General features: G+C 36.5%; 1 protein-coding gene across 1 annotated transcript in view; it reads right to left on the bottom strand.

Moving 5' to 3' along the window:
* LOC100746104 (ceramide kinase) overlaps positions 1–22,894 on the bottom strand; it is a 26,376-nt gene extending 3,482 nt beyond the window's left edge. Inside the window, exons 1-4 of the mRNA XM_012386931.3 lie at positions 22,550–22,894; positions 9,112–9,366; positions 4,553–4,746; positions 3,823–4,198 (exon numbers count right to left, since the gene is read on the bottom strand). Coding sequence (XP_012242354.1) covers positions 3,823–4,198; positions 4,553–4,746; positions 9,112–9,366; positions 22,550–22,709 — 985 coding nt within the window. The 5' untranslated portion in view covers positions 22,710–22,894. The remainder of the gene's footprint in view (positions 1–3,822; positions 4,199–4,552; positions 4,747–9,111; positions 9,367–22,549) is intronic.

The raw sequence follows: 22,894 nt of genomic DNA, 5'->3' as shown, positions 1-22,894 counted from the left end.
AATACGCGAGGCAGAACAACTTCATCAAATTCGGAACAAAAATGACGTGTGAAATTCCAGGAATTACGTTCTTTGTGCCACCTCCTCGGCTATTATATTCTCCTGATACCATTTTTCGATTTCAACATTTCATAACATTGATTTCCATTTTTAATTTTAAGTTTATTTTATAAGTGGAAAATCACAAGGAAAATATGACTTGTATGTACTTTCGACCGTGCGCGGGGAGACGCGATCTCGAAGAAGCGCGCCAACGGGAGTCGTAAATTCCCGTTACGATTTGAATAATCGATGCCACGAATCGTTCGATTCCTTATTTCGGCTAAGATAAGGGTGGTTGAATGAATATAACACTGATATTAACAGGTTAATATATATTTTCAAAGATCCAACAACTTCAATGTGATACAATGTTACGTATGTGGAATGACAAACTACGAATGAGTACGACCTGAGACTTTTCGTGTTGGCTACTGTGATGATGTATCTTCTGTCGATTGACTGTCTTCGACTTGGAGATTCTGCTGACTTGACTCCTTCTGTTCCTTGAACTGTGTTTTAACTCGAGCTGGTTTTAAACTGACTATTCGCTCTTATGTTATTACGGAGTGAAGCTCGGTATGGATGTGCCCTTTGAACGAAGAACGCGGATTCGTTGTTCACATTTTTCGTCAGGAAAGTGAGGGTGTAACGATCCGCGATGCCCATTAGTTATGACCCACGTTAATGAAGGAAGTATGAGGAGGAAACCTCCTACCAACGTGGCTCGTGGGTGACCTCGTTCATGGGAAAAATCAGCTTTTCCATAAGACAAATATTCGCTTTTCCTCTTAGGTAACTACCTGCCTTCTCCGTGATTTTTAAGAGCGAATAATAAACCCAAGGACTGTTTTAACCCCTTCACCTACGATTTTCGTTCCAGAATTTTGGGCCGATTGAAAGAAAAAATCATAATGATACGTGTAGAAAGATAAAAATATTTATCGGGAGAAAAGATTGACAAAACGAAATCATGTTGTTTTGCCTCGGAGTATCAACATCGTTAGGCTGTACATAATGAAATAATAAATAAACTCGTGGCGAAACAATGTCGCCGCTACGTGCAAGCGTCAAACAAAGACGAATTTAAATCATCGTAGAGTGACTAGTTTTTCAGTCTCAGTCTTGATCAATTTTAACCCCTTAACCTACAATTTACGGCGGGCTATGCCCGCAATATTTACGTTTGGCCCGATCATCGTACTACGGGCTACACCTGTAGTTATAGGTTAAGGGGTTAAGTACCAGCCATAAGCAGAAAATACTTACAGGATTGAAGATTCCGCTAAAGATTCTGTTTATGGTGGTTCTTTAGGTTTATTGAGAGTTTGAATTACGGTGCGTGGGCCTTTGATAGTCAGACAATGAAGGATGACGCACGGAATGTCCCACGCGACGTAACAACGTACTCAACTGAATACGTTTAATACCTTTGTTTCATTCTGACTTCTAGCAGATACATTGCTATACAGAATTTTACAAATATATAACAAATTTTTATAGTGTATAACATAAAAAATTCCTATCACGTATAATATAACACTATCTTCAAGTAGTTTCTTGCGGTAGTGTCCTTTACTGACGTCTCCTGTAATAAGGAACATATATGTATATATATTATGATACTATTTGAAAGTGAGACTAATCGTTACAATCACTTTATAAGATACAGTAAGAACATGTAGAAAATTAGTAATTGAAATAATATACACAAATCTAGTATCTCCGATTAGTTATTAATATATCTAGAACTATCTTCTACTGAAACGTCCATACTTTACCACACAACTAATTAAATACATAACGAATACCAAATACTTACCTGCACGAACATTTGAATTTACTCCTATTTTTGCAATTTTTTACTTCCCCGCGAGAGTACGCGCTACGGCGAACTCTCAACTAGCGCCATCTTCTTAAATTATTTCAACTTGCATCGCGTATTCGTAAAAATCTCTTAAAACACTTTCGCGAAGCGTTTCGTCTCGAGGCCTCTATATGATACTTGTCGTTCTCTTTCATCTCCTATATTTTTTTACGCATTCTTTTGGTGCTTTGTCACTGACTACGTCAAAGAGACGTACACCCTCTCACCGGCCGATATAGGAATTTGTACAAGAGATGCTATCCGAGTGAAACACTATCTGTTCTCTGCCATACAGTTTCTCCCCACTCCCACGAACTCGCACGTGTTCCCGCAAAGCTAGAACAAATCTAGTTCACCAACCTTCCGGCTTAAAGAAACTCGTAAATCGTTCTACGGCCGTACATCCTACTTCCTACGCTCGCACTTTAAACTGCACGATATAAAATAACTATACTTTACAATTTCCTTCACTTATTGGCCTCGTTCCTACATCCCTCGCGGCTATAGTTTGCCTGTCATTAGCTGACAGCTTGTTACGACTTATAAAACTATCTTTACCGCTAAATGTATCCCTTACCCTCACAAACTTTGTTCTTTACTAGTTTGCGGTTCGACCTTCTTACCTTTATTTTTGGCCTTGGCATATACAACCTACCTGTAGCCTTGAAAAAATTAATCAAACCCTTATTTATTCCTTAGCCATTCCATTCGATTTTCGTCCAACGTTTTGAAATAAAGAATATCTAGTATCGTATTAAATACATAAAAATATAATAAAATTACTAGAAGTATGAAAAACATTCATCAAATAAAAACAAATTGTAAATCACGCGCGTGAAAAATCGTTTTTGCTAGATTACGCTAGACCTAATCAAAAAGTCACGAACTCCACAAAATAATACTACACGAGACACAAAAAATCGTGTGATTCAATTAGAAAACCATTCAACCATTCAACCATAAAAATGGTCGAGAACATTTTAAACTAGCCAATTCTTTTCACTAAATTACATCAAACACAGTTACGTTAATATTTGGAGTATCTCTTGTCGTACTTATCGCATTGCATAAGAGGGGATGATTTAAATTTCAAATTATCTTATTTTCGTAGCACGCTAATATTCAGACACTCGTTTGCGTTCTCCAATCTTGCAATTCTTAGTAACAGTTCGAACTGCGAAATACATTTACTTTCGACAATTATTTCGTATAATTAACGTCAGAAAAAATTATCACCAATATTTTTCTAACACACCAGGAAGTTTAACGTGTCATGAAAAGGAAAAAGATGCTGGTTTCGATGAAAAACAAAATTGTAATTTGTTATAGAAGAAACTATCGTGAAATTGCACAATCATGACTAAACTGCGGAGTTATATGCATTTATAAGAAATCAGAAAGTGCAAAACTACACAAAATGCACGTAGTATAAAACAATATAAAAAATATCCAAAAAAGAAACAGTTAGTTTCTAAAGTATTTGGCAGATAAACCAATTTTCTATCGAGGTTCTATCTTCTAACTTATATACTCGAAAGTATGAAGTTGCATAAAAATCTGCAGTCTAATCACGAGTATTAATCGTAGCAAACATTATTAGACGTTATTTAAAAGAAAAGACGGAAATCACTTTTTCGTTAAAAATTTACTGCGCGATTAAACGTTATTGTTAGGAACAGGTTACTTACGTATTTTCAAGCTACAGTAAATGACTCATATTTGCGTCGAATAAGCAACACAGCATTTAAATTATGCTCTCTTATACAAAGCAATAAATACATGATACAGAGTCCATTACAAGTAACTGTATCAAGGATACGATGACAGTAAAAATCCCATACAACTATCACCAACACACAAATAGCTCAATAATAAAGCTTTATTCCTTTCTTTGAAGGAACAGATATTTTACTTACCGGAGTAATCGTATCTCTGGGGTCCCATCCAACGAAACTTTTCACTGTCCCGTATCACGTCGCCTAGATAGCCGTAACTGAGCATGCTGGCGTATAGCCTGAGCAACGACTGGTCATTGTGCACGGAGGAGACGTCGAGGCCAGTGCTGTCGCCAAAAATGATATGTATCGTCGCCGTTTGCACATCGGTGGTTCCATGGAGGCTGTACGCGATCGTGTCGGTACTTCCGCTGGGTATCACTCCGATCGGAAGTCGAGGAGTCGGTAGATTCACTTCTGGATTATTCGGGTCGATTTGTCGATCCCTCGAGGTCCTCAGTACCAGGCCGTTGATCACCTCCGCGACAGTACCGTCTCCGCCGATGCATACTATCGCCTGGAACAAGTGAACAAGAGTGAAACATTTCTATATAAAAATGACTTAATCTTCTTCGTCCTTGCGCCGTATTTTCGCTATCGCTTCAGGAAATTTCTATTTCTTGGAAATTTCTATACGATTTAAAACTTGTTACGGAAATAAAAGAAAAATGAAAAAGAAAATTATGCAGAAAATAGAAGAAAAGTAGAAGATACTTTGTAGAAAAAGTTTCTCCAAATACATTGAAAGGAAAAGCACGAAATTTGGTCGAAGGAGTTCTAAAGATACGTAAGCGATAAAAGGAAAAGAAATTTTGCATCGGACGTTTCGTAACCGTGAAGCTTTGAGAACGAAATGAAAAATGAAACTTACATGGAAGTCAGTAAAATCGACGCTTAAGAGGACATCACGAATATGGCCAACCCTCTCTGTAACTAGTATCTTCGCATCAATGCCAGCAATAGTCATTAGAGGCTGTACATCCTTCTCCCAAATCTTCAAACCCTTTTTCTTCCCTCCAAACGGGTTGATGAATAGTAAAATCTTCCTAGGACGATGGGTTAATCCTATAAACCAGTAATTTGCAATTCTCCGTTAAAATAGTTATGCAATCTTTGAAATAATTTATTTTTCCTGCAGTTGTGAATGTAACGGTCCACAGATTATTAAAAAGACTAAATTCGTTTATTCGTGAAGGATAATGTTTTTGAAGAAACGCAACGTAGCAAACAGGAAACCGGATCAATACAGTGGCTACTGTTTCTCTCAACAAAGATAGACCAGAAAAAGATCGCGTCACACGCACGCCAAAGAACCACCCTGTTGTATTTCCGTTCTACCCACGTTTCCCCCAGAGAGAATATAGTTCGAAGGTGGCATTTTGATTGATTGGAAAAAACGATAAGTTCGTTGCCACAGTATTAGGAATATTACGAGGTAGGCGTGCACGGATATCCACTCGTCGATTAGTTATCGTTTAACCCTCGATATTTCATTCTATGTACACAGATATACATAGTGAGTGTACTTAATTGAAGAACGCTTCATTAGGATAAAAACGTTTAAAATTCCGGAATTGTATTCGATAAAGTTTTTTATAGAAAGATATCGCATAGATAAAATAAACATGTTTGAAAGATTACTAAGATTACTGAAAGACTGTTTATCATTCATTATTTATTAGATTGTAGATTTCTATGCATTCGTGAGAAATTTAAAAAAGATTAGAAGTGCACAGAAAGCTGATAATATACAAAAATATATAAAACGTCGAAAGTGTAGTGCTTTTTGCGATATTTGATAGATAAAACAATCCATCTATGTTTATAACTTGGTTGATTAAGCGGTTAATAATAATTAAAGATATATGTATATTTTAGTTTTTTTTACAAATACAGATTATGTGTATTTTAGGATAATTTTTTTCCGTTATTATTTAGTACGTGGGCTTGAAACGACTCGAGAAGAGATAAATCTCTAGTCCAGTGTAGACAATGAAGTGGAAAGTTGAAACTATCGACCTAGACCCTGAAGAATCATCGTTTGAGTTATTAATCGTGCACAGAACCGGTTTCTTCGGAATAATCGCCGTAAGATGTTTTATTTTCTGGAAACTCACGACGTGTTCTTAGACTTCGACGTTGCTTTTTCAATCCCTCCAAGGAAGCAATCCAAAGAGCATAACATACAGTATATGATTGTTAAGTAAATCATGACCGTTTCCGGCAAACATCATGGTTCTCTTCGACCTAGAAAGAAACGCTGAGATATTTTCATAACATCGGATTAATTTCTCGGGATGAATCGTAAAATGTAAAACACGAATTCATCGAACCAATACACCAAATAATCCTACTTCCCTAAGTCCATTTACAACAATGAAATAACACGATTAACAGTAAATTCCAGAGAATTTCAATCAATTTCAAAGAATAAAGTTCGTAACATCTTTCTCTATTTCTTAATTTATGGTCTTTTAGCTTCCAAACGGCTCTAATTATAAACAAATGAATTTGATTTTCTATCAAACCTCGACTCGAGTGAGAATGTAGTGGCAAATTAGAATTCTAAAATTACGTTAGGTCGATCTTATGAACCCACGTAATCGTCAGAGCATCAATTTCATAGAAACTTCGAAACTTTTCCCACAAGTATTTATCCTAAAGCTTGGGTGTGTAGATTGACCAACCCTTATCGGCCACTAACTATAAACGTAATATAAACTCTGCGTGACGACAGACTAAAATTATCAATGGAGACACTTATTTCGAGCATCGTTATTAATAAATGCGAACACCATGCGAAACACCCACTCCGTGCGTCAATCGCCATTCCAGACGCTCTTCAAACATGCACCGGCTAAACTACAGCGACGTGAAAGGCGGTAGACTGAAAGAGCGGTTTGTTTAAGCTACAGAAACTGCACGTGTGTATCCTGCAGCTTTTTATCCGCTGAATGAGCATGACGTAAAAGCCTAAGAGGTGTAGATACGTGAGGGGAAAGAATCGTGGGCGCGAATAGGGAGTTTTATAAGGTGAAGTATCGTTCTGTGAGGTGTCGTGGCATGCTGATCGATAGAACAGCGACGCTTGCAGCGGTTTCTCTTCCTCTTCGCTTCCTGTTTCTACGGAGCTTCGATACGTTGACCGCCGTTTATTCAACTAATATGTAAAAATCGCGTTGGCAATCAACGTCCTGAATTTCTTCTCGAATAAGCTTGGATTTTTTCATTACTTTAAGCTCGAATCTTTCGGTTCTACTATTGGATTGTTGGATTTTTATAGATTCGAACTCGTACGTCCTCCCGGACTAGATTCTCCAATTCGTCTGGCTAAGGTTCTCCGATACTTCTGAGCTTGATTCTTTTACTCTCTTCAGGAATAAAATGGAGTATCCATAAATAAAGCAAAATCGTCTAATTTCGTAGAAAAATATCATTAAAGGAAAATAATAGTAGTATATTGTTCGAGAGATAGAGATACAGACGAATCTTTGTATTTTGAGTGCTTTTTGAGAAGAATTGAAATTACGCTAAAGCGGGTATACATTTTGCAACGTAGAATACAATATCCTTGTATTTCTCATAAAAAACGATATACGAAAGGAACAAGGAATCGCGATGTATAAAGAAAGACGAGTGTTTAATTACTATAAATTTTTTCCAATTGTTAATTATTATCATTTTAATGATATTTTAACGATGATCCCCACAAGAAACAAAGTCACTCAAAGTCAGAGTACGAAACAACGAAACCGAAAATGCCTGTTGCAATAAATTTACAGATCGTTTTACAACTACATACAAATCAACTCCAAGTATTGGATGACTGATCACTACAACTGTAGGAAATCACTGGCAATCTTTGTTCCCCGGCTTTATTTTTTTGTTCTTTGCAAGCCAGCAAAAAGCATGCCTTAATTACGCAGCCTTGATCCGTAACCAACGACCCAGTTCCAGCATATGCCGTGTTTAATCCTTTCTACTCGTTCGCGGGGAAACGCAACACCGTACACAAGAATAAACGTTGAGCATTGAAACATATGATGTTTCGCAAATTATTTCGTAAATGTTGGAAAACGTTATTTCATTTTCTTTCTATCTAGTTACATTCTTAAAGGGCGTGCTCATAATAATCGATACGATTTCAATTCTAGTTTAAGTTTCTCTCTCTCTCTCTCTCTCTTTCTCTCTTTCGCTCACTCACTCACTCTCTACTAGTTCAATTATTTAAGCAACGCGCGACGACTATCTCCACGATTCGGATATAGAAAAGAAACAATAGCGCATGCGAGCAGCACGGTTCAACTTTCACCTACTTTTCCCTTTATTTCGTATCTTCGCACGCGATATTATTAGCACAGCCGATCGATCACGTGTAGTTAACACTGGAACTATCGAAGCTAGCAAAATGACAAATTTCCAGTTCTATTTTCTTAAAATTACTAAAAGCATATATGTAGGTATTTTAGACAAAATTAATATTGTTTTTTACTTAGATGGAGACGTAATTACACAGATCTATTGATTTTAAATGACACCATTTGAATTACAATGATTTGTACATAGAATATTTAGATAGGTATTTGCAGACTGGTAGTTCTAGTCTTAAGGATTTTCCCATTCTCGGTTCTCTTTCCTGTTTTCCCCTTTTCTTTCCACAATTTATAATCGAGTCACCATGCTTGCATAAGTTATTAGCGAAGATGAGGTAGCTATAAGGATTCCACGAAATCTCACCTCGTTACTCTTCGACTTCATTGTAAGAAAATCTATTTTCAGAGTCGGGATAATTAGCAGTCAATTACCGTGTCGTGTAGCGACTCTACTGAACCGAACAACGATTCGTGCAACAGTTTTGCTTACTAGTCAGCCGACTGGTTAACTCGCGACAAATAAGATCTCTTCGAATTATGTCGAGTTTGCGGTAATCTAAACCTGGACAACTCGCCAATCTTTTCTTGCTCGAATCGGAAAAATGAACACACCAACTGTCACGATGGTTCTCGATGACCCATATTGTTTTACTAAATTTCTTAGAATAATTGGTATGAGAGAAATTTCGTGGACTGAAGAATAATGTGTATTTTAACGATTTGAATGATCTTTACATAATATCTTCGAAGATAAAATATGCAAATATAATATTTCGCAAAAATTAAATATTAGAATGTATTGGGTTGGCAACTGGATTTTGTCATTAGGTGATAATCCACAATCACTTAGTTGCCAACCCAATAGTATATTTGAATCGATTGAGGTTCCAGGCCAAATCAGATATTATGCAAAAGTCGCGTGGCAGTCAACGTGTTAACAAAGGCTTCGATATTTCAATTACAGAAAATTGCACGTTACGGAAAATACCAAGCGATATCTCACGATAAGAGAATTGATCGATGAACTAACAAGGAATGAAAAAAGACTGAAGCTCACCCATGAGGTAATTTCGGATGGTTTTAACCCAGGAGGCGACTTGCCTAGGGTCGGTGTGGCTCATGGTCACACTATGATGGCTCCATTTATTCTTTGGTCCACGTACAGCGTAGTGGAGAATGAAATTCGTCGGGCAGACGGTGGGCGAGGTAGGCGATGTTGGAGGCGGTTGTTTCTCCTTCAGATTCACCCCATGTATCCAATCATCCCCGTAACGAACGGCGAGCACGTCAGTCATCGGTAGTGTCCATCTCGCTGAAAATATAAAAAGTGTTCGTGTCGAATCGATACAAGTAGCTTTGAAAACAAATCCCTCCACTGTCCTATCCTTTTTGCCAATTCACGAATTCTCGTGTGACTTATTTTGCCATTTAGCCGCGTTAATTGGGAAAGTATTCGTAATTTTTTTCGTATTAATTGAGAAATGATTTTGTAATTGAATTACAAAATGAATTTTTAAAGTTGATAAGAGTATTCCGAGGGAGGAAAGCTTCCGATATTTTATTCCTTTTAACTTTGGAATGGCGAAGGGGTATGGCTTGAATTGATAAATCTTGAATAGAGAAAATAATCGACTAAACTAAAGACGATCAATATTCGTCAATTTATTTGTTCTAATTTGTCAATTCGTTAATTCTAAATTCAACGATTACAACTGTCGCTTTTTCTATGTATTCGTTCCAAGGTTATATAATAGATCAAAAGGAAAACGACTACGCGACGAAAGTACGTACTCGGCTAGAAACAAAGAGAGTCGGTTTACCGGTTCTCTGACAGATGCCGTTTAATATTGCAACGAAGTGACGAGAACAAAACTACATAGACCATTCAAACCGTACGATCGTTTTGCATAATTGAATGTGGCAATCTAACGCTACTTCTTCATCCACGAAATATATACTCTTTGAAATCTAATCGATAATCGCTATCGAATAAAGAAAAGAGGAAAGAAAGCGTGCAGCGATCGATCAAACGGAACTCTAGAATCTAGACAATTTGATCAACCACCGTGACCACGTTTTCGTTTAAAACCTGAATTACAAGGTGTAATTTTATGGATTTTATTTTCACCGTGATTATCTTACTTTTCTCGTCAGAGATTTACAAAATGATCAAACAAAAAACTTTTAGGCACCTATTTGCGTCGTACGAAACTTGATTATGGCAACGCGAAGTAACAAAGATTACCCCAGACAAGATAACCGAAAGACGAAAGATATTCGACTACGATGTCCGTACAAGAGAACCGACAGACACGATCGACAGTCCATGAAAACGATAAAATATCGTGAAGCGCACGAAAGGAAATCGATAGCGCGTTCTCTTGTGATTTCAGTGCGATTTTTATGAATTATCTAAATATCCTTTGCAAAAAATTCGGCCGACGAATTTAAACTCTTGTGAAAATTTTCGATAGAAAATCGAAGCGGTTCCAGTATTACATTTTTATCACAGAATTAATGTCTATTCTTCATCGAGTCGTTTCATATTTTTTTTTTAATACTTGTAATATTCGCTTTGCTAAATAAAATGTTCAATTTACTTATAATTCTCAATGAGAATTGATTGTAAAAAGTATACCAAATAAGAAAAAAAAGATAAAATGTTTGCGAATTTACTGCCGATTAACTTCTGTAAACTTTCATGAAAATTTTTCCCGAAAGAAATGGAAAAATATTTATAAAAATTTATTTAATATTAATAATACTAATAAAATTAATTGTTAAATTATATCAATATACATTAATTGTTAATATTCGTCCGTAAACCTTTGCAAACTTCTGTCGTGTCTCTTGAAAAAATTAATATAAAATAATAGTATCATCGTCGGGCTCGATTGTTCCATATGACACAAGAATTCCGCTAACTTTATGAAACCGCGAATTTCTTTCAACCGACCTAAATGTGGCTATCGACAAACGGGACAGCTGTCGTTAAAAATGACGATGTTATATTATGCATGTATACATAATCGACGACAAAAGCACAGGAATGAACTTAAAGTAAGTAGATAACGAAATTACGCAAAAGATAACGCGTTGCAATAACCATAGTCATAGTGTATCCGTCTTAGCCGAATTTCAATATTCTTTAAACTCTGGTCTGGACGATTGTAAAAAATTCATAGATAGATAGAAATAGAAGGACAAAATATTTCCTAAATCGTTTGTGACTTGTTAGAAATTTGTCTCTATTGAAAATAAAGGAAAAGAAGAAATTGGAGTTAAAAATAGCAGAGGGAAGGAATTTCGAGAGTTCGAATATTTCAAAAACTCGCTATTTTTTAAAGCAGCTATTATACCCAAGTCTCGCAGGATCGATTTACGATGTTTTTGCAAGTTTCGAAATTCGATTGTCTAATCGATTGTTAAATCAATCGAGCACAGAGTAGAACGACTAAAAATATTCGATATTTGAAATTTTGTAAAAAATTCTGCACGAACAATAATCCCGCGGAATATTCCACAGGTCTTTCGTAAAATAATATTGCTGAAAAATGTTCTTATAATATTTCCATGAAATATCCTTATCCTAGAATAGGAAACAATGTTTTTACAATGTTTTCAACTCACAATGATTTATTAATGTCAAGAGATTGTCGGGGTACATATTTGTTCGAGAATCCGATTCTTTTGTCAATATTTTCATTCAGATATATAATAAAATTAGAAAATTATATAGATATATAATATTTATTTTTTACTTTTCCTTGTCAATTCACGTGACTACAGATATTAAATATTTTGTCGGCCAACTTGATCGTCTGCTTGATTTAAAAGTTACCTGTTTATTATCGTATCGCTTTTTCTTCTCGCTTATTGATAAAGCTATTGTAATAACGAGATATCGTAGTAAAATATTGCAATAACGATAAATAATCACGATACTATTACGTTATTTTATAGATGGACTATGATTTTAAATAAATCTTTCAATTAGTAGGATTTACTGTTACTATGTGATATATATGTGAATGACTGAAGAAGCAGAGGTTTCAAGTCCTCTGTAATTGGAGCCTTAATTAGAATTCTGCAAATTGTGCCGAGATACGAAATCTGGAATCGCGTTGAAGGGAAATTGAGAGTTTTCTTTTACTATCGCGAATGATAGAATGAAACTTTGCTATAAAAAAAAATTACGAAACCACATTAAAAAATAAAATGGTATCATAGAAAATAAATATGCTTGAATATATAATGAAAAATAAAATATCGTTTCATATATAATAAAATAGAATCTTGTTATAACAATTGACAAGGTCTTTCAGCTACGCCTACGTCTTCCTAATAATCTGTTAATCCTCGTATTGTGAACACGCAGAGCTGTAAATATAAATCTGCGCTAAAAATATGATGCACATGGCCTATTCGACGGATGATCTAGCGAGAGTATCTTGCACTTTTCCAGCGACACTCGTATCGATTCGTTCCACTTCTCCGCATAGCTTATCGTATATTTACATATACCAGTCGTTGGTTACATACTTCAATATTTTCTATTTGATCCAAAACCCAACAAATCGCCCCTTTTATCTTTCTCCTCTAAATTGTTTCTTATATATCTTACGTCATTTTATTCCCCTTTTTTTATCGTTTTATTATTTTGCTTTTCTAAATCCACACATACATCGTTTCCTAGCTACGATAAACAGACAAATAAATAAACAATACAATCATGTATCAGATACATGAGTAGAAAAAAGATGTTGCTACATAATAGCGAGAAAACATTTGGATTTATTTAATTCTTATGAAAACCACTAGAAGAGCCACTTTCATCTATTCTATCGATTCGAAATAGTACTCGAGAAGTATGTAATGACTAAAGGATGTGTATTTGATGAAGGCCATCCTATGCCATCAGAAATAAGAAGAGCTTTTCAAACATCGACGTACATAAACGTAATACGAAACGGGGAAGGCAACAAGCACGTAATTCGCTAACAATTAATGGTTCGCTCCGCCCGATCGAAACGGTTTGCACAAACAATTTATCCAGCCAGTTAGGTACGAAATCGTGGAGAGTGTAAAAAATTCCGCGGAATTTTCATACCCGCCCACGTATCGGGCCGAAACTCGTGATCTAGTGGCTGTTAGGAGTCGCAGAGGCTGCGACTCTGACCCAGAAACGTATCGAGCCTTTGTTCCAGTGGTTGAAGGGCTTTCCACGCGAAGGTCGTGCCAACAGAAATTACCTTTTCGAAAGGGAACGTCGAGAGAATATAGATTGGAGCGGAAGTTCGATAAGATGGCAAACGAAGATCGCGAAACGACTTTGTCAAGTGGAAAAACAAACTCGAAAATAAATGCACGGCCAACGAGACAAGGTCGACGAGTAGCTACCCGAAACGACGAAGATCTTTTAAAACCGGATTTTTCATTTGTATTCGCCTTTCATCGTTCGTGCGATTCGTGAAAGAATTTGGACGAAAAGCGAACTTTGTTCTTTACAACGAAATAGCCATCCAAATAGATAGACAGCACATAGCTGGATTAGCGACGAACGCGATAATTATGAAAACTGCATAATCATGTATCTTAACGAGGGGCGTAATTGCAAATGCACGTGCACTGCTTCATAGGTTTTTGTTCCTTAGCTACGAGAAACGAGATGGAAACTCGTCATATTCTAAGCAAAAACAGAACGAACAGAAAAAGTTGGAGCGAGAAATCACGAGCGTTATACGAGCGATAATGTATTTCGTATTCGTCGAAATTAGGTTAAAAATGATCCGAATATTCTTGACTAGCTTAATTACATACAATATTCTCAATGGCACCTTATCATTGTGTCTATAGTATATTTTATATATATAATCCTATTAACAAGCAGGAATTGTATCCACGATGATCGCGAAAGGGATGCCGAGAAAACTTTTCGGAAAATCGTAGCTCGATTTCCACAGGAGCTCGAAGTCCACGATAATTCGTATTGAAGGCACGCCGTGTTATTCACGGTCGAGCCTTGATTGCAGTTGTCGGGGGGAATCCGTAATTCCTCCGGGCCGCTCGTTCGCTGCAGCCTGAATTTGTTCAGGTAAATTTAGGCAGCGTCGGTCGTTCACATCGATCTCCAGTCAAAAACCTTGCTGCCAACCGAAGAGGCTGCGGAAGGTCGCCACTCTTCACCAAACGGTGAAACCTTTCGCTTCTCTCACGTTCGCTTGGAGCCACGTGACGCTATTATTCTCTAATCGCTTCCTGGTCTCTAATGGCTCATACAGATACGTCCAACGATTTAGTCGAGTGGCGAGTAATTTAGTAACTTACTGTGCACGTTTAAACTTTCCCTACCACTCGCTATTAAACCGACCAAACGAAAATAAATGTTAACATCTTGCTGCAAGAAGTCATATTATCATGCAATATCATATTTTTGCAACAATGAGTTAAGCTCCATATCGAGTTTTTAAACAATTGTATATTCTATATAAAAGACGACAATTTCAAATTCTATCTAGAAATGGCTACAACGACATTCGTACACGCCTACGTCGACATTTTTCATAAAATAAACTTTCTGCGAAAGATACCTAGGTCAACATGAAAAACACAAATAGCGTAAGCTTTAATTCTTTTTTTCTGTGTTGGAGAAGAAATTTGAAACAGCAGAAACTGCTGTAACTCTTGTTAACATATCTTTAAGCGATTTAATACCTCAACTTTTTATAAATACTGACATTGATACTTCTTGCACCAAGCTACAGATATATTTTGATACATCTGCAACTCATTTATGCTAATCCCGGACACTTTCTATGCTCTCAGCTGGCTGCTGAAGCCAGCAAAACTCTCATAGAAAGAAGACTAAAAAGAAAACACCCCACTGACCTCGCTAAAGAAATAAAATAGACAAATTCGAAGATGGTATCCCTCTGAGGGTAGCCATCCACATGTTATTTAGCAATTAAATTAGAAAAATTTACCAAATTCCAGCTGGACAAAGTGTAAAGTACAAATTAAATAATAAAAAAAAAACTTTCTATGCTCTAGACATTTTTTCTTTCTATACTCTAAATCATTTGGATAGTGATGTTCTACTGGACAAATTGTAAAATGTAAATAAATAAATAATAAAAAAAAAAATTTGGATAGTAGTAAGTGGCTGTTGCTCATCACGCGACTAAATCACTGAAAGTGTGTTGATGATGAGCCTTTAGACAGTTCTTCTTCGATCGAGTTTCTTAAACCGAATTATCCAATGGCGAAAAAATTCTAATGTTCTTCGGAATTTTTCGTCGAGTCGCGCCAATCGATGGGAAAACGAAAATTCGCGAAAAAGAAAGACTAAATATTTGAACTACTTTCCAAAGTAATCCAAGGTCGAGTGACTGCGCGAGCGATTGGCGAAAAAAAGATAGGCGGCAGCTCTTGGTCGTGCGATTACATCAGTTCCGCGATAGGGTCAAAGAAAAAAAAATGGTACGCAAACGTAAATTCTGTGACAGCGGGTCTTAATTAAATCGTTTCGCAATAAACACATGCTGCAACCTGCAATCGTGACACGCTGTTTTTGCTTGGTTTATATAAGCGACGACCCAGGAAGTCAGTAGACAAAAAGAAGGAACAGAATGATAACAATTAAACTCTACTTTTACTGTCTTTTTGTTGTGCCACAAAGTAAATTAAAAAACTAAACGTCCGTGAATTTCTTGGAAATTATACGAATCGAGCTATCGATTACAACGAATCGTCGGTCGTAGTCCTATTTAAAACTAAGGGTTTTGTTCCACATTGGAAACAATTATAAATGTTTGCGGATTTATTTATACAATAGCCTTCTTCTTGTTTCCATTTCTATCAATATCGTTGTAACAGCGCCGTTTATCTCCACCGTATATGCGTTTAAATATATTACAATCGCTCGATATAATAATCATCATACTTCTATTACCACAAGTGCTATTTCATATATTCCTTCCGTGCGATAAAGAGCAGTATCGTGAAAAGTGCAGAATGATGAACCACCATAATTATCAACGACATATTTAAAGCCATAATTATTAAAGATGCACGGAATGCACAGAAAATGCAAAAATATATAAATTATCCAAAGTACAGTACTCGGTATAATATTTAGCATTCTCTGCCTAAATTCCATTTTTTTAAGTATCTTCGTAGAAATATGAGTTCGTATACATATCAGCCTACTTATAGTACTATTTTATCGTTTTACGCCTTGCGGATCCCATACAGTGATCACAAACAGAACGATTAAGTAGGAAATAAAAAACAAATAACATATGGAATAGGCAAGAAAATTCCGTGACGCGCGCGCAAAAAAAAGTAGTAGTTAACGGAACGACGATCGACATCGGAAATATGGCAGAAATGGTATGCGCAGCCACGTCATCAAGATAATTGAGCCGTGTGCCAAAACATCGTTGTACTTGGTCGTCGAAGAGGATGCGAATCAATACGACTGGAAAATCTTCAGGATGGATAACGAGGTCGGGCAATTTTTCTCTTTTTCTTTTACTTCCTACCATCTGCAAAAATACTTTGGCCGGAGAAGAGAAATTACGTAAACGAAACACCCGCATAAATTACGCTAAAGCCATATACACGCTGCGGAACACGTACCTATTCCGCTATATCGGTGTAATATGCAACAAATTGCAAGTTTCACTTTTGCATGTCTCGCGTTTATATAATACATTCCGTTGCATTTCTCGATTCGACGCAACTCTTAAAATCGATATAATGGGACAGAGGCTCGAATCTTCCCACTTATCCTGTCGCGATCCTCCACTTTTTTATGTTTCAATTTTGCTCTCACCTTAGCAAGCGAAAGACATTTGCAATGTTGTAGGAAGATGTTTAACAGGGAATTGCATATACCAAGGAGAATTCCTTTTATACGTTGGTCAAACTTGAAATATTTTCAGACATTAAAAAAATACAGTTGGGTGGAAAATGATCTAACGGTGTAGGGTTAAGGACAAATCGGGAATTTTTATACGGTACAATTATTCTAATTTTTATCCTAATCCTGCAAGATTTAATCGATAGTGTTGATGACAGTTTATTTTAAAAGGAAAGGACTGGGAGCGAAGAGATGGAAATGTATTGGTTATGCAATTATCAATTATGTTCTAGCATCGGCATTGACTCAACTATATACGTCTTAATTACAGTAACTAAAATTCGATTAACTACGATTGACATCACGTGTTTGTCTGTCTCCGAAGAATCGTTTCGCTGCACATTTTATCGAGCAATTTGTAAACATTGTGAGCCTTAAAATTCCGTAAGTCGACTTGCACCAAATATGTCGTTACAACACTCATACATCGTTGAACATGATTTCGACACAATAGATACCGATAAAATCCAAAACATTCTTTCAGAAACATTTTAACGAAACGTTGTATTGGGTTGGCAACTAAGTGATTGTGGATTTTGTCCCAACCCAATATCTTTTTACTTTCCCCGTGACATCGTTAACGATACGCGTTAATCTTATTCCGGAAGCAAAACGCTACAAATACTTTTAGTTGGAACGAAGATGGGAGAAGTGAAACAGGTAACCGGTTGAATTGCTAGAATCGAGGAGAATGCGGCCAACGTGTGGTTTGACCTTAACGGGTTGGACCGATAACGTGGATAGAATTCGATTCGAAAGAATCAAAGTGGAATGCGTTTATACGAATTTGCGTTCGACCACGGTGAATCGTTTGGGGATCGTGACCATGGTTATATCGGTACCGATCGAATTTTACCGTAACGAGTCGACAAAATTCCCATTGGATCTATTCGAATCGCAGCTATTCGAATTAAGATGATGGAGAATTTATTGAATTTGCAAATTATCGAGATCGATGCTTCCCGAATTTATGAACGGCGGTAATTCATCGAATTTGTGCAGGTCATCGAGATCGAAATTCGTGGAATTGCAAGAGACGAAGAAAATTTTAACGAAGGCAATCGAACAACGATAGAGACAAAGCGGGAAGAGAGCAGAAAAGAAAGAGATAATAATCGTATGCAAATAGGAAGCGCTGTATACTAGCATCACCGTACGCGAACAGAATACCAAATGGGAAGAACGTTGTGAGGAGCGCTAATTTATTTCATCTTCGATACTTCTCTGGCCTGTGTTCTTACACGCGTAACCGCGCTTCAACTCGATTACCTTTTTCATCTCGCATTCTGTTTCTCACCAACAGCTCAAAAGCAGTAATAGGGTAGACAGAACATACCACAAAACATACCACAGCTATCGAAACAATAACTTTTTTATTATAACACTCTGAACAGTCACTCTGTTTGATTCGTACAATAAATTTTACTGCTATATCTAAAGTTCGATTCTTTACCTTGTTTGTGAAACGTTCGAACTGCGACGCGACGAGATTGTCACGTAAAATTAATGATAAAAAAAGGAGTAGCTAAAAATAACTTAACTTGACTGTGCTTTTATAATTTTGTAAGCTTTTATTCACGAAAATGATTAAGTATAATATTACGATGAAGTAGCGAAGTTAAAATAGTTGTTCAAATCACGGCCAAACTACACAAGATTCAAGACTCAAGACTAAAAAGGACTCTTCTTGGTCGAATGATTGCAGTTTTTATATGTTGCGTTTGTAAGTGTTGAGTGGCAAGGAGCAGATCCTAATTGCTTTACGTAATGGGGAAAATGTAAAAGTCAGATCAAAGCCTAAGAGATCGCTATCAGGTAGTACGGGATGACGTGGATTTGGGTATGGTCGTCACAAAATCACCGGTGATCTGTCAATTTCGCGATTTCTTGTGTCTCCTACGTGACAACGTCAACGTTTTACCGATCCTATACACTCCCAGAGCATCCGAATCTACGCAAAGTATAATCTTATCTCACATCTTATCTTACATCGTAATATCTTGCATAAAATAGAAATAAAAGTCCCAGTATAAAATTCTTTCGTGTAATTTATAAAAAATATAACAGATAGGAACGTTGAAAGAGAGAAAGAAACAACTCATCGAGATAAGAAACAGACGAAGAAAAGAACGATTATACGTTGAATATCGTAGTAGAGATTAGAGATCAAGGTATACAAGAAAGATCAAGGTTGGATCGTGAGAGGCGTAAAGAAGACCTGTCGAGATTCGCGCGATTTTCTTTAATATTCAGCGTCCACACGAATACACGGAAACGGAACTATGTGTAAACAAGACTCAAGGACACGCCTTCTCTACATATGTCGCTGTCTATGAAGTGGATGCCAATCGCCGAAAATCTATCGATATTCCGTGCTTATACGCGATACACGTTGAGTTATCTGTTAATTCTTTACAACGCTATGCAACTTGGATATTACATACAACTTCGTGCAAAAGTGAGACAGTACGGAATCAGTTTATTGAAATATTATTTGTAAAAATTTCTTAAAAGACTTCCTGTTGAGAAATTGAGAAAAAAGAAATTATTATATTATAAAATTCTATATTTTAATGTTTAATGATAATATTTAAAAATGTTAATATTTATATTTTAAATATTATATTATAAGATTAATTTAACCCTTTCTTTAACAAACAAACGAACGTCCTGTAAAATTATCAAAACAAGTTTCTTCTTGTTCGTCGTTATCACTAATCCGAATGATCGAATTAATTATCAATAAATTGATATACTGAATAATATCTGTAAAAGATTATTGTTTCAATGTCATGTGTCACGCTTATCATCCGTCGCATGTTTTAGAATCAGAATGAGACTTTGTTACAAAACAACAATGTGATACAACGTGATCGGACAAGCCGTACCTATCGTACCTATCGATCGTTTCGTGAACAACTCGAGAGTGCAATCAATTGGTCCGCTACTTGTGGTTTTGACTGGTCCTTGACTCAATCTTCGATCAATTGTTAATAATTTCATCCGAACTCGTGTTGGTTCGACGAATAAACTTCTCATAAAATTATTTGAAAACTCGATACCTCGGATTGGATATTACAGTTTTATTAAACAATGTTATTAATTTCATTAAAGTATTTTAAATCTCTATTATTAAAATATTTTGAAAGACCACTCGATTCGTTGATAACGATCAATTCCTTAGCGATATGTTCCAAATAGAAAACATTTCATTTCTAGCGATGAATATTCTACTAGCCTAATATTCATCCAAGTGTTGCTCCGCGCTGCTAGTACGGATAATAACGACAATATTCCCTGATAAAGATAAACTGCAATACGACCTGTAGCGACGCTCGAAAGTAAACTTTCCAACGGTTTCTGTCCCGTGGCTCACTATACAAAGACCTTATTCTTCGGACAAGATGATTGCCAGATGTCACAAGATTGCAAAATGATACATCCTCGCAGAATATTTTCAGCTAGCCTAAGGACCCGCCATGAGTCTTAGGATTTATTTAGCTAATGTTTTCCAAAGAGACAAATAGTCTGTGGCGGCACTCAACAGCAAATACCACCACTTGACACTAACTAGTGCAGCAGACTAACGACGGCAGCGTAGTAGTTAGCGCCTTAGGTTACGAACGTTCGGGACCCCGGGTTCGAATCCCGGCGATCGGAGTCCGATTTTTCTTCCATGCATCCTAAATTGGAAAAAAAATAGCAGTTCCCCATCAGCGGCATCTACAACCAGCGCTACAATTATCACGGACAACACATACACCTCAAGTCTTTTTCTTAACAGTCCTTAACAGGACTCGGGACTCAGCCACTACGGGATGCTTGCCGCTAGCAACTTTTTCTCAAGGGTGGTTAGCATCCTCTTCCAGCCACCAACACAAAATTAGCCAATTAACAGCGACGTCTATTTCCCTCACTTTCCGAACCAAGGCTGCTTTCCTCAACGAATCCGATGATCTCGTATCCTTAGACACACCCCATCATAGTTTTTCTATGCAGCATCATCGTGAAAGTCAGTCGTCAGACGCCTGCTCGAATTGATGGCTGGTAATAATTGATCCGAGCTTCTCGACATTTTTAGGCAATCATCATCCGAACTTGTATCCGTACATCGAAACGCATCGACCCGAGTTCGAACTTGTAATCGCGAACCGATAATAGTAACCGCGAGTTCTATGCATAAGTGTACACATAGAATATATATTAATAAATATTTATTGTTAAATATATTCGAGTGTTCCTTCAGTACTTATCACGACCTACCCACCCTCAGACCGTTCATTATCAACAACTGATGTATAATAAAAAAAAAAAAAGAACAACGTTTCTATAAACACCAGAGTCGTTGTGGTCCCATTAACAGCTTCCGGAAAAGTGACGAGTCGTACGATTCCATCGCAGAACCGTAAATTCGCTCCTCATTTCCTATTATCCTATTCACGTCCATTCAAATCCTCCAAGATAAAAAAAACGATAAAAATAATCGGTCAATTCTTGGAAAACAGTGGAATTATAAGGAAATGAGTTTCTCAGCGGAAGGGATAAGTTCAAATAAGGCGCGTTGAGCTTCTTGAGAATTGCAATCTAATGGGACGAAACTCGAAACGTACGAACTACGATATCTATGATTAAGTGAACGATCCAATATTCGATATTTCGGTTCGTGATAGTAAATGCCATTTCAAAGATAATCAAGAAATGTTGAACACATACTAGAAATATTTTTCGAGGATAAATATTACAATTAAATGTTTTAGAGAATGATAACAGACTAAAAATGATTGGAAGAAAGATGTATTTTAAATGGCAATTTATACCTTTCATTGATACACAAGAAATAATTTATAAGGAACTAATGAATAAGGAACTTACAATCAATATCAATATACCAGTATATCAATATACCAAATATCAGTATCAAAACATTACAGAGAATAACAATCTTACAATTTAAACCATGAGAAAATTAGATAGGAAGTTATTGCAAGATTCTAAAGATTAAGAATAAATTATCGATGATTTTTTAGATTTATCTCGTCTTTCATAAGTGTCTTAATATTTATAAAGGGCGATGTATATATATGTATATTATGTATATATATATATATGTATATATATGTATATGCATGTTTATATATATATGTTCTGGCAGATAAAATTAAGAAAATTTAGTCCGAGTCTTGCGCACGATACCGTACTCTCTAGGGTAACAACAACAAGGCATTAAAGCGCAGGCGATAAAATCGTCCTAACCGTGTCTACTGCTTCTTTGTCTTCATTTCATAAAAACAACCATCAGACAATTTTCGCTAAAATATGAACAATTATACAATTTCATATTCTCGTGAATATAATTAAAGAGATAGGGTCCAAATAGAGATCTATGTTTTCCCTACTAAATGTTATGACTATATTTACTTTGGACATTTTATATATTTTTGCACATTACATGTATTCTGTAGTCACAGTCTAATTATCACATACTCACAACGAGTCTTTCTCGATGTATTTTCAAAGATTATTCGATTAATCGACGATAAAATCCTCACATGTGAATTTTAATTGTACTTACTATATGGAGGTTTCTCCGTTTCCCAGATGAGAGTGCCACGATGAAAGTAGACTCTGCACCGTTTCTTTTTTACCACAAACGTATTCAGGAGGACAGTCCTGGAGGACTGGTCTGTGATCTCCTGCATCATACTGACGGCTGGTTTTGACTGCCTTTCCATAAGTAACTCGTTCAACAATAAGATCGTAGGGAAGTCATCTTTACGTCGATTGATTTGTTATACGCGAGAAGATCGACGCGGAAATCGAAAACAACGCTTACGAATGGAACACGAACAGAGAAAATTCTTTACAATCCTACTCGCTCGTTAGCTGGAGCACAACTACGGTGCACGATCGACTCAAT

This window comes from Bombus impatiens, unplaced genomic scaffold (genome assembly GCF_000188095.3).
Source record: "Bombus impatiens unplaced genomic scaffold, BIMP_2.2 scf_0434, whole genome shotgun sequence".
Lineage (NCBI taxonomy): Eukaryota > Metazoa > Arthropoda > Insecta > Hymenoptera > Apidae > Bombus > Bombus impatiens.
This window is presented reverse-complemented; position numbering and strand designations above follow the sequence as displayed.